Genomic DNA, 12,203 nt, shown 5'->3' with positions numbered 1-12,203 from the left:
TTTCCGTTGGGCTGCTCTGTGTATGACTTAGTGGGATGTCACATTGATAAATAAAATAATTCATGTTGACTCTCCTATGGAACATACAGTGAAGCTTGAGTTGTACGCCTGTTGTTGATCTACGCTTGCCCCTTTTTATTATTATTTAACCTTAAAATGTGTTGTGGGGAGGGGGTTGCACTCACCCTTTTTTCTTTCTTTTCTTTCTTGATATACGTACAGACTTCCAAACCGAATCCAACTCATGAGCAACTGGTTCTTCCTGTTTCCAGGGCAAGCGAGCTGTGCAGAGGGCTGATTGACTGGTCCTTGTGACCTTCCTATCTGTTCTTTTTATTTCATTCTATCCCACCTTTCTCATAGCGCAGGACCCAGGGCAGCTCACAATATGCATTAAAAAAAGAATTACAGCTAATAAAACAGCTCAGTCAGTTATAAATCATATTTAGAAAGTTACCATATCAAAAACACCGAATCGAAACAACTGAAAACAATTTAAAAACACAAGAGGAGAAGAATATATACAATCCTGATTTGCAAGTATTGCTTTGACCTTCTGCTAATCAAAGGCCCCTTTCATTCAGAGTGGTCTTTGAAGTATGAAAGAATAATAGATTGGTGGTAGTGGGGTTAATAAAAAAGGGGACCATTTAAATGAATAACCATGAGAAATACCTGAGAGTGGGAAAGACTATTCAAAAACCCCAACCCCTGCTCAAAGCATGGGGGTGGGGAGGTCTTGGCCAAAATCTGCACTGATTGTGGTTGCTTATTGGGGCAAGACAGTTTGAGCATATTACACCAATCCTGGCCCAACAGCACTCGCTGCCAATTAGTTTCCCAATTCAAAGTGCTGGTTCTGACCTATAAAGCCTTAAATGGCTCATGACCGCAGTATTTCAAGAACCAACTCTACCCATATGAACTGCTCCAGATTCTGCAATCATAATCTGAGGCCCTTTCTCATGTGCTTCCCCCACAAGAGGCCCAGAGGGTGGCAACACAAGAACAGGCCTTTTCTGCAGTGGCTCCCTGTTTGTGGAATTCTCTCCCCAGGGTGGCTCTCTTGGTGCCTTCATTAAACATCTTTAGGTGCCGGGTGAAAATGTTTCTCTTCAACCAAGCGTTTGGCTGTTCTATGACTTTTTACATGTGTTTGTAGAAGGAAGGTTATTGGTTTGTTTTTATTTTATTATGCATTTTGTTTTTTTCTGTTGGGATATTTGGATGAAGGGTGGTATCTTGTTGTTGTTTAGTCATTTAGTCGTGTCCGACTCTTCGTGACCCCATGGACCAGAGCATGCCAGGCACTCCTGTCTTCCACTGCCTCCCGCAGTTTGGTCAAACTCATGTTGGTAGCTTCGACCAACCATCTCGTCCTCTGTCGTCCCCTTCTCCTTGTGCCCTCCATCTTTCCCAACATCAGGGTCTTTTCCAGGGAGTCTTCTCTTCTCATGAGGTGGCCAAAGTATTGGAGCCTCAGCTTCAGTATCTGTCCTTCCAGTGAGCACTCAGGGCTGAATTCCTTAAGAATGGAGAGGTTTGATCTTCTTGCAGTCCATGGGACTCTCAAGAGTCTCCTCCAGCACCATAATTCAAAAGCATCAATTCTTCAGCCACCAGCCCCCTTTATGGTTCAGCTCTCACTTCCATACATCACTTCTGGGAAAACCATAGCTTTAACTATACGGACCTTTGTTGGCAAGGTGATGTCTCTGCTTTTTAAGATGCTGTCTAGGTTTGTCATTGCTTTTCTCCCAAGAAGCAGGCGTCTTTTAATTTCATGGCTGCTGTCACCATCTGCAGTGATCATGGAACCCAAGAAAGTAAAATCTCTCACTGCCTCCATTTCTTCCCCTTCTATTTGCCAGGAGGCTATGGGACCAGTGGCCATGATCTTAGTTTTTTGATGTTGAGCTTCAGACCATATTTTGTGCTCTCCTCTTTCACCCTCATTAAAGGGTTCTTTAATTCCTCCTCACTTTCTGCCATCAAGGTTGTGTCATCAGCATATCTGAGGCTGTTGATATTTCTTCCGGCAATCTTAATTCCGGCTTGGTATTCATCCAGCCCAGCCTTTCGAATTCTGCATATAAGTTAAATAAGCAGGGAGACAATATTCAGCCTTGTCGTACTCCTTTCCCAATTTTGAACCAATCAGTTGTTCCATATCCACTTCTAACTGTAGCTTCTTGTCCCACATAGAGATTTCTCAGGATGAGGTGATCAGGCACTCCCATTTCTTTCAGAACTTGCCATAGTTTGCTGTGGTCGACACAGTCAAAGGCTTTTGCATAGTCAGTGAAGGAGAAGTAGATGTTTTTCTGGAACTCGAGGGCGGTATACTACTACTCATAATAATATGCAGCTGAACGTGAGGAGGAACTGAACTCTCACCCAGTCATTGGTGGTGTTGGTTTTTTTGGTGTTTTTTTTTTTGGTCTGCTTTTGAAGGGGCAGTACATCTGTCCACCTTTAGGAATAGAAGGGCTTCTTGAGGAGTGAGTTCAGATTGTAGCAGATCTGTGAATTGTCAGTGGAAGACAACAACCCTTACTGATATGTACAATCGAGTTGAGCGGTGAAATCCTTTTCCTAGCGTGATCATGCAGTGTCACCTGGAAGTATGTATTGGGCACCTAAATAAGATTCTGCTGGAAACAGTGGCAGACACTGCTCCCAAAGAGTGGGAGGTCTGAAGCTCAGTGGCAGAGCCTCTGCTTCCTAGACAGACGGTTGTGGGTCCTCAGCATCTCCAGGTGGGTCTGGGAGAGAATCCTGCCTGAAACCCTGCACAGCATGTGCCCATCACTGTAGATCTGACTCAGCATCAGGCAGCTTCCTGTGGGCCTGCAGAGAATCTTGCCCCTGTGGGGAAACTGGACCCTGCGGTGCTTGAAGACCGTGGATAGCTATTGGTGTGCTGCTCCTTTGTCCTTCTTCTGACACTGCACTGACTGGGTCCTTCTCCCTCCCTTCCCCAGGTGTGTTGTGTGCTTCAGCGACTTCGAAGTCAGGCAGCTGCTGCGAGTTCTGCCCTGCAACCACGAGTTCCACGCTAAGTGCATCGACAAATGGTTAAAGGTAACATCTGCTGCTCTTGCTCTATCACTGGGGAACCATTGCATTAAAAGATTATTCTGTCCGGGATGCTGCGGCTTAATCGGCAAGGAGCATATTCGGAAGTGCATAATCATCAAGTGGGGGGCGGGCATACAGGGGGGGAATGGGCCTTTGTGCAAGCGATCTAAGAGACCCAGAGCTTTGGAATCAGCTTTGACAGCGCTCTCTACTGGCTGTTGACTGCAACTGCACCGTGAAGGGGAAGGGGGCTTGGTGCGGGATGAGACTTTGCAGGAGTGGCAGGGCTCTTCCTGGCCATGGAAGTCTCCCCTGCTGTTCTGGGGAAGTTTCGCACCCCTCTGGAGCAGTTTTTCTGGAGGGCACTTGGAAGAGTGACTTGGAAAAAGTCACCTCCGCCCCCTTCTGTCAGCAGGAGTGAAATCTGGGATTCAACCACTGCCTCTAATCTCCATTCAACATTGTGGGTAAATTGCAGGCAAATCCTTTAAGTAGAGACTCTGGCTTTTATTATGTGCAAATTCAATGACTGTTCAATGATTTTTGTGCACCTGTAAGGCGACTCAGAATCCTAATTTAAATATGGGAGTGGGGAAAATCAATAATAATAATAATAATAATAATAATAATAATAATAATAATAATAATTTTATTATTAATACCCCACGCATCTGAGCGGCTTCCAAACTCATATAAAAACATAATGAAGCATCAGACACTTAAAACCTCCTGATACAGTGCTGCCTTCAGAAGTCTTCTGAAAGTTACATAGTTATCTCCTTGACTTCTGATGGGAGGATATTCCAGAGGATGGGTGCCACTTCCAAGAAGTCCCTCTGCCTGGTTCTCTGTAACTTCACTTCTCATAGTGAGGGAGCTGCCAGAAGGCCCTCAGAGCTGGACCTTGGTGTCCAGGCTGAATGATGGGAGTGAAGAGGCTCCTTCAGGTATGCAGGGCCTTAAACTTAAGAAAAGGTCTAGTGGATCAGACAGTGGGTCCTTTGAGTTTAGCATTCTGTTTCCAGCAGTGGTCTGCCAGATAGCCCTAGAAAGCCCTCAAATGGGGTGCAAAAGAAAGTGCCTTTTTTCTTTTTCTTTCCCTTAGTATTCAGAGGCACGCCTAGAGATTCTGTTTGAACCATCACACGTAATTAGCCATTGATATACTTATTTCCCATTAATTTTGTCCTGTGCCCTCTTGAAGTCACCTGGGCCACTGCCACATCTTGTGGCTGCACAATTCTGTAAATTTCACTTGTTAACTTCTCACCTTTTGCAGCCCTATGAGACCCTTTTTGAGAATGAGTGACCAAAGTGGTGTATAGTATTCCAAATGTGGCCATACCACCACCATTACTTGACTTTACTTATATTGAATCTCATTCATAATTTTATTGGGAGTTTATGGGCTTCCACCAACTTAAATAATCTGTTGTCAACCACAAACTTGGCCACTTTATTTCTCAGCTGAATCCAGATTATTCATGAACAAATTAAGTAACATTGGTCTCAGTGCAAATCCTAGGAGCACTCCATATCTTGTCTCTGTTTTGAAACCTTCCTGTTTATTCCTGCCGTCAGCCTCCTGCTTTTTACCTAGCTTCTGATCCAAAGGAAATTATGTCAGAAGGAAAGGTTTGGACTGGAGGGCTTCTGGAAGAGGAGGTTCGCTCTTAACTACCTTGTTCCCCTGGAGCAGGGGTGGGCAACCTCAGATTTGTGGAGCCAAATTCAGCCAACCAGCCCTCATGATTCCCCCTTTGACCACGCCCTCTCTCCCCAAGCCATGCCTCTCGCCAGCCCTGCTGCGCAGGTGCTTTTTGCCTGCGTGGACTCCATCCTTGCATTAAGATAATGCCTGTTGTCACCTTGGATGGAGAGATCTGTGTAGGAAGACCTAAGTTTTGGAAGGCCAGAATGTAGCCTGCTGTACAAAGGTGAGAATTGCATCTGTTGCTCTGGCCACTTTGGCCTTTGGCCCGGCCCACGGCTGGCATGTGGCCCTTGGAAGGTTGCTCATGAAGGCATGGGGTCCTTGGAGCCCAAAAAGGTTCCCCACCTGTGTCCGAGATAGAGCCCAGTTTCTTGTCCTTGTCCAGTGCCAGTTGATACCTTGAGAAGTCCATTCCTTCATTCATTAGCTGTTCATCTTGAACATTAGTTGTTCATTAGTTTAGGAGAGAGTGCCAAACCTACAACGAGCAACAGGTCTCAGATAAATGGATACAGGCTGCTGCTGCTGCTGCTGATTGTTTAAGCAGAAACGTTTCCTAGTGGGTGTGGTTGACCTTAAAGCCACGTCCCTCTTTCCTGATCCTGCCATTGGTCATTGCAGGCAAACCGCACATGCCCAATCTGCCGGGCGGACGCCTCAGAAGTGCACCGGGAGGCTGAGTGAGGCTCGTCAACGCACTGCTGCACAAATTCACTCCAGGATACGGACCTTGGCCCAGGGGCTTGGCCCAGCCTGTACGCTTAAGCCTCTGGGGACTCTCCTGGGATGTGGTGAGAATATAAGCAATGTATGACACCCCCCTACCCTTACCCCTCCGTGGCATGGACTGGGCCTGGTGACAGAGCCAGCTCCGCGGTGTCACGCTTCGCTAGGGGGAGGCCTCCCCATGTGCTCCGCACTCCAAAGAGACTCCATCCTTGCGCCATTTTACTCTCCAGGTGTTCTGGCATTCCTTTCGTTTTGGTTCTCCTTTCCTTGTTTTGGTTTTGTTGTGGCTGTCTGACCCAGGTATTTTTAGTCCCCCTCCCACCCCCACTTCTGGCGCCACCAGATCGGGGCCTTCAAAAGCAGAGCAGCTCAAAGATGGGGGAGGAAGTGCCTGCTTCAATCCCACCCCCCCAACCACTTGCCCCCCAAAGCACAGTGTTGTCGCGTGGCAGGCAGTGGAAGTGGTTGGTTGCAGCACTGATGAGGGGCGGCCCATAGCCTTCCCGGAACCATTTGGGGTTGCCCACACACAAATCATGGCCCAGGGCTGCCTCTTCTGGCTTTTCCTTACACACACACACACCCCATCTTGCCCTTCCTACATGCCAGGGATGCTGGGCGGCATTCAGGGCTCCGTAGCAGGGTGGTGGTGGTGGAGCGAAACAGGCCTGCGCAAGGCCCAGCAATATCCCATCCCACTCAGCTCCCCTTCTCATTGCAGAGGGGCGTGTGGAGACCCATTTCCCCCTCAGAAGACGTGGAGGAAAGCGTGAGTTGAGTGAGTGAGAATCCTCGTGGTGAAGCAGCTGGCTCTGCTTCATACATCTGTAAGGTGGAGGCTCTCTTTGCGAGGCCCGTCTTCAGAATCATGTTCTCTAGCTAGAGCTGACAATTACTTCTCTTCCCTTCTGCACCTCAGTTCTTTTCCTTGGGGTCCCCTTTCTTTCTCAGCACCCATCTCCATGAAATCCAACCCCCCCCCCCCTTCCTAAATATACAAATCAGGTTTGTGCCACTGTTTCCCCCATATCTCAGGGGAGGGCACGTGTGTTTCTCTGCCTCCCTCTCTCCCTGTTTTCCTTCTGCAGGGAAGAGGGAGATGCTCAGCCGACTGAAGCAGAAGCCTTTAGTCCCACTGTAAATCCTGCCCGCTTTTCTGTGCTGACCCCAGGCTAAGCCCCTGAAAGCTGCCGGGGCCGCTGCGAAGCTCTCTGCGGTAGGATCCTGGGCAGCGAGCAGATGGGGAATTATTTATTAATCTTGTTGTTGTCTACCCTTGCACTAGCTATCATGGAGAAAAGCCCATCTGGCGAAAACCGCTCCTCCCTCCAAGATGCACTGCTGCATCAGCTTTCTTTCCTTTCTGCGTAGGACCAGGCAGACGTTTCCATTCCCTTTTCCACTCGCTCGACCATTTCTCTCTCCTCCTTCCCCCTTCCCCCCCTTCCGGGGGCCCCAAGTGAAGTTTGGCCCCCCTTCTGCCACCCCCAACGGAGTGTTGTTTCCCGCCCCCTGCATGGCCTGATGCTTGTGCTCTGGGTCAGGCACCGTGGGGTGGGGTGGGGTGGGCTGTTTCGCCATGACGAGCATACATGCGAGTTGTGTGCCTTCCTGTCTCTCTGTGCACGTGTGTGTGTGTGTTGCGTGTGTGCGTGCACACACACACTAATCCTACCTAAAAAAAAAGCACCTGCTGGTTTGAAGCAAGAAAGCAACCGACCTGCCACCCTGTTACAGAAACCTGTGATCGTTTAAAAAAATATATATTAAAAAAAATAAAAGTTGTTTTGCATGATTATACCATGGAGCCGAGAGAGAGAGAGAGAGAGAAGCCCTCGCCATGTAGTTGGTTTGTGTTCGGAAGCCTGGCAAGAAGGACTCGGAGAGGATGATGAAACCTAATGTAAATGTTCACAAATTATGCATGCATGTTATGACCAGCTTGGAACTTGGTATTGGCTAACTCTCTAGCCAGCTGTGGGGGTGATGGGGTGGGGGGGTTAAAGAGGGAGTTCTTTGTGCTCAGCTGATTACTGCCATGCACTGTACTGCACATGTCCGCAACGCCTCACAAGGACCGTCAACGCTTTTCAGGGCATTTCTCCCTCCCCTTCCCCCCTACCCCACCCCCTCCAGATTAGAGATGGGTTTGAAACCTGGTTGGGCCAGGAGGAGGCAGCTGTGGGAGGGGGGGCACATACAGGACTGAACCTCGAGGTAGGCTTGCAAGGGTCAGTGTTGGCAGGCGGTGGGGGGAGCGGTTAGTAGCGGCCTCAGAAAGGAGAGGGTTTCGTTAGGTGCATCTTCTCTTTCATGGTGCTGCAGAGGTGGGTGAAGTTGCACCCGCTGACATGCTCCTTGCTGTGCCATCGCCCCCTTCCCTCTCTGCATCTTTTCCCGGCACATGAACCTTGTCCCTGTATCAGCTAGTGGGATGTATCTGGCAAGTGTGGCTCCCTCAAAATTCAACTTCCTCCACCGTCCACAAGGTGGAGCTCTCTTTCCCCCCTGCATATTCTCCATCTTCTCCCCAGCTGGGTTCATTGATTCCTGCTGCCTTTAATTGCCAGCTGAGGTCTGGCATGTACCCAACCCCCTTTTGGAATGGATGGCAGCAGATGAGAGCGGGCCATGCTTTTCCTGCTCATCCAGCATCCCAGGGCCTTTATCCATAAACTGGAGCCTCTTCCCACAAAACTAACCCCCCCCCCCCAACAAAATCCCATTCTCCCAGCCACACAAATGCCAGAGGGGCACTCATGAGCGGAGCGGGTGGAACAAACCATGGGCCCATTACTCAGATTGGTCTGGGCCAACCTTGGAGCAGCGTTTGTGAAGGAAAGCTAGATTCTTCCAACCTGGCTCTTTTCTGTGGGGTGCTCCGAGCTCAGATGGTGGCTGGAGAGGGGAAGTAGCCTCTCTTAAAACAGTGGGCAGGAGCAGTCTAGCTGTCTGCGTTGTTTTCCTGAGCTCTCAGCAATACTTACCTCTGAAGCAGGGGAAAGTCTTTTTAGGTGTAGCTGGGGCCACCAGGCCTTTTGCCATTGGTGCTTACAGCTAATCTCTCCCCCCACCCCGACCCCAGATGCTGGAGTTCTGGAGCCACTTGAATTCAGGAAGTCCTCTGGGGAGCTAGGAGGTTGGGGACCTGAGAACCTGCTTTCGTTTTGTCTCGTGGACCTTTTATTCCGTTACCAGTCCAGGGATGATCTTCAAAGTCCTGCAGAAAGACGCCGAGCCACACAGACAGGATGTAGCAAGGTGCATTTTCTGCTTAACTACAGCTGGGTAGCAATCTCTTGTTTTGGCAGGAGCAACTAGCCTGCAGGTAGATCAGTCCGTTAGGAACCTGTTGAGCTCTGGGCAGGCCGGAGCTTTCTTTTTAATCACCCGAATTTCTGATGAATTGAATGTTTTTTAAGTCCCCACCTGGCTCAGCTCAGCCCCTTCTTTGCACTTTGGCTGATAATGCAGGTTAAAACGGCGAAGTCATTTGGATCAGGTCAAATAATTTAAATCTCTTCCTTCTCAGCCCACTTTTCCAGAGGGTTAGAATAGCCACAGTCGGACATCTAAGCCAGGTCTCGGCCCATGCGCCTGCGTGCGCACACACAAAGGAATGGGCCACTTGCCATATAAAACTGCACAGACACCAGCAGCCCCTTTTGAGTACCTGTCCTTCTGTGACCACTCAGTTCTCCCCTCTCCCTCACATGTCAAGCCAGTGCCTTGTGTCAGACCCACCTCCTCCGCTCTCCCCCCCCCCCAGCCTTTCTCCTCGTTTCACAGCTTTTTTAAAGAAGGAAAAACAATAACAACTTATTTCATGCGACACAAATAACCAAAGGTCTTTACTGTATATAAAAACCACAGGTGTTTCTATATTTATAGCCAATCAGAATAGTGCCGGTGCCCATCTGTTTTAAAAACGCTCTCTTCTCCTCCCCCCCTGCTATCTCGGGTTTTTTCCCCCCGCGCCCCCCAGAAAGATGACTTGGGGTTGGGGAGGGTAGAAAAGCCTTACGGTTCTTCTGGTGGCGACTCGAAAGCTCACAAGCTCGTGTGCTGCAGAATTTATTCCAATGAGCAGCTAAAAATTATCATTTTAAAACAAAAAACAACAAAAAAAATTACTAAAACATTTATTTAGGATGTTTGTGATTGCTGATTGCGCTGTAGATGCCACTGTTTACCAATGATTTCCTGTGGTGGGATAGTGGACTGTTTACTGTTCTTTTTTACCAGTCCCGTGCCCTCCAGAGGGATAGCTCAGCTTCACCCTACAAGGAGAGGAGCCTCCCTGTAGGGCACCAGGGCATTTGTTCTGTGTTAGAAAGTTTATATATATATATATTATATATATATTATAAATATATATATATAATTTTTTTTTGCTCTGTTACTTGCACATTTTACAGTTACCTCATTTTTCCCATGTATGTATTTGAAAAAAAAGGCTAATATATAGAGAAGAAAAAAGGTTCTTAAATCTCTAAAAAAGTGTTTGTTTTTTTTCCATTCCATTGGAATCATATTGGTTTGTAGCATTTAACATAACTAGTATGTTGTATTATATATATGTGTATTATACTGATTGAAATTTTTAACAGATTTGTACTTTTTTTAAAATGAAAGTTGCTAGTTCTGCTTGACCAAGTAGTGCAATCATTATTTTTTTTAATGTTGTGGCTGATTTTGAGAGGGATATTCACTAATAAATGTATGATGTATACCAACGAGGGCAGGCCAGTCTCTTCTCTTGGTGGAGGCAGTGCTCTCAGGAAGGTGGTGGTTGTTGTTTGTCTTCTAATAGTAATATTAGAGGTATCCTGACCCTCCTCCAAGGAGCTATGAATGGCATCCTCACCCCCAACTTTTGAACTGAGTTAGAATTGGAGACTTCGTAGAATGGAGCAATGGTTTGAAATGCAGTTTCCCACATCCAAAAGAGCCATGGCCTAGACCCCAGCTCACATTCTTATCAAAAAGTAGTCAGAAGGATAAAATGCTGTAAAGAAAATATGCGTTCATTTGCTTTATGCTCTTATCAGTGCCACAGTAAAATATAAAAAAGTGAATGTGCTATGAAGGCACATGAATTTTCCCTCGCCAGCTTCAGGGAAGTTACTGTGCCCCTGAAACATTAACTTCAGCATCCATCTTAATTTTGGTTATGGAACAATGACACAACCTTTTTAAGTTGCAGCATGTTTAGCATTCCCACCAGCTTCTCGGTGATTGATGTGGGTAGTGTCACCCCTTGCTTTCAACTAATACAGCTTCTATGATGTGTGGGTTGTAGTTCCTATCTGCTGCAGCTCTGTGACACAAGGAACCAAGCCCAAGCTAAGAAGTGGAATGTTAGCATTTTAAAAATATACTGTCTACTCTGCCACCAGTGATACCTGGAGCAACTTGCTCTCGGCAAACAAAGTAAGTGTTTTCCAATGCCCATGGTAGTTTGCAGATTTGCTTTCAGTGTGTCAGTGGTTTGTTAAATGTCATGGTTAGCACTTGTGTTTTTTTGTTTTAAAAAGCATGACTGATGTTTGGACAAATTCACAGAGAGGTCTACCAGTGGTTAAGTAGTGATTACTACTATTGGAGACCTCCAGATTCAGAGCATATGTCTCCTTGTAGACTTTCTGGAGACGTCTGCTTAGCCATTGTGGGAGACAGAGTGCAACAAGGTGATCTACTATTCAGTTTTGTTTTTAAAGCTAAACATGCTACATTAAGGACTCTCCATGTTTCACTCAAACTCCAAATAACTGGAGGTGGTGGCTAGAGAAAATGGTTTTTCTCCATTGTTCGTAACACTAGAACTTGTGGACAACCAATGAAGCTGAATATTGGAAGATTCAGGACAGATAAAAGGAAGGGTTTCTGCACAGTTAAAACTGTGGAGCTCACTCCCACAGGAGGCAGGGACGGCCAGCAACTTGGGGTGGCTTTAAAGAAAGGTTTAGACAAATTATGGATTAAGCTATCAATGGCTACTTGCAACAATGGCGATGTTCTCCCTCCATGGACAGAGGCAGGAATGCTTTTGGCTGGAAACTGCAGGCTGGGAGTGTGCTCTTGTCCTGCTCATGGGTTTCTCCACAGGCATCTGATTGGCCACTGTAAGAGCAGGATAGAAGGCTAGATGGGGCATTGGCCCAACCCCAGCAGACTCAACTGAGATTCCCAGCAATTGGTATACCATGGAATACTGACCATGAAGGCAGAATATAGCATAGGTCTGTTTTAGGGAACACAAAAAGCAGCCTTACACCAAGTCATAATTGTCTACACTGATTGGAAGCAACCCTCTGGGCCAGAGTCTTTTCCAACCCTACCTGCTGCATTGTAAATCAGATGCTCTATCAGTGGCAGTTCTTGCATTTGCTGTCCACTGGGTCAATTTTTGATTGAGCCATTCACTCTAACTCCCAAGATCTTTCTTGGTTGGCCACTGCCAGCTCAGTAGGATTTGCATCTCCTGCCCACCTACATTGTGTCACACTTGCTTATGTGATACGATGCTTGTTGGATCACCCATATTCGCACATTCAAAAAACTCTTGTATCGCAAGAGTCTTTACTGAACTGTGACTTGATTTTCTTCCCTTGCTTAGAGTGTGTGTGGGCTGGAAGCTTTCTATTAGAAAATAGCAAGTGGTCAAACCAAAATGAAC

The 12,203-nt window shown here is 47.2% G+C and overlaps 1 protein-coding gene across 4 annotated transcripts in view; it reads left to right on the top strand.

Annotated features, from left to right (window-relative positions):
- RNF44 (ring finger protein 44) overlaps positions 1–10,260 on the top strand; it is a 60,957-nt gene extending 50,697 nt beyond the window's left edge. For all 4 annotated transcript variants that reach the window (XM_028718428.2, XM_028718427.2, XM_028718434.2 and 1 more), the window contains 2 exons: positions 2,985–3,084; positions 5,417–10,260. In XM_028718428.2, coding sequence (XP_028574261.1) covers positions 2,985–3,084; positions 5,417–5,479 — 163 coding nt within the window. In that variant the 3' untranslated portion in view covers positions 5,480–10,260. The remainder of the gene's footprint in view (positions 1–2,984; positions 3,085–5,416) is intronic.
- The last annotated feature ends 1,943 nt before the right edge of the window (positions 10,261–12,203 follow it).

This window comes from Podarcis muralis, chromosome 2 (genome assembly GCF_964188315.1).
Source record: "Podarcis muralis chromosome 2, rPodMur119.hap1.1, whole genome shotgun sequence".
NCBI lineage: Eukaryota > Metazoa > Chordata > Lepidosauria > Squamata > Lacertidae > Podarcis > Podarcis muralis.
The sequence above is the reverse complement of the archived record's forward strand: the minus strand, read 5'-3'. Positions and strand labels throughout refer to the sequence as shown.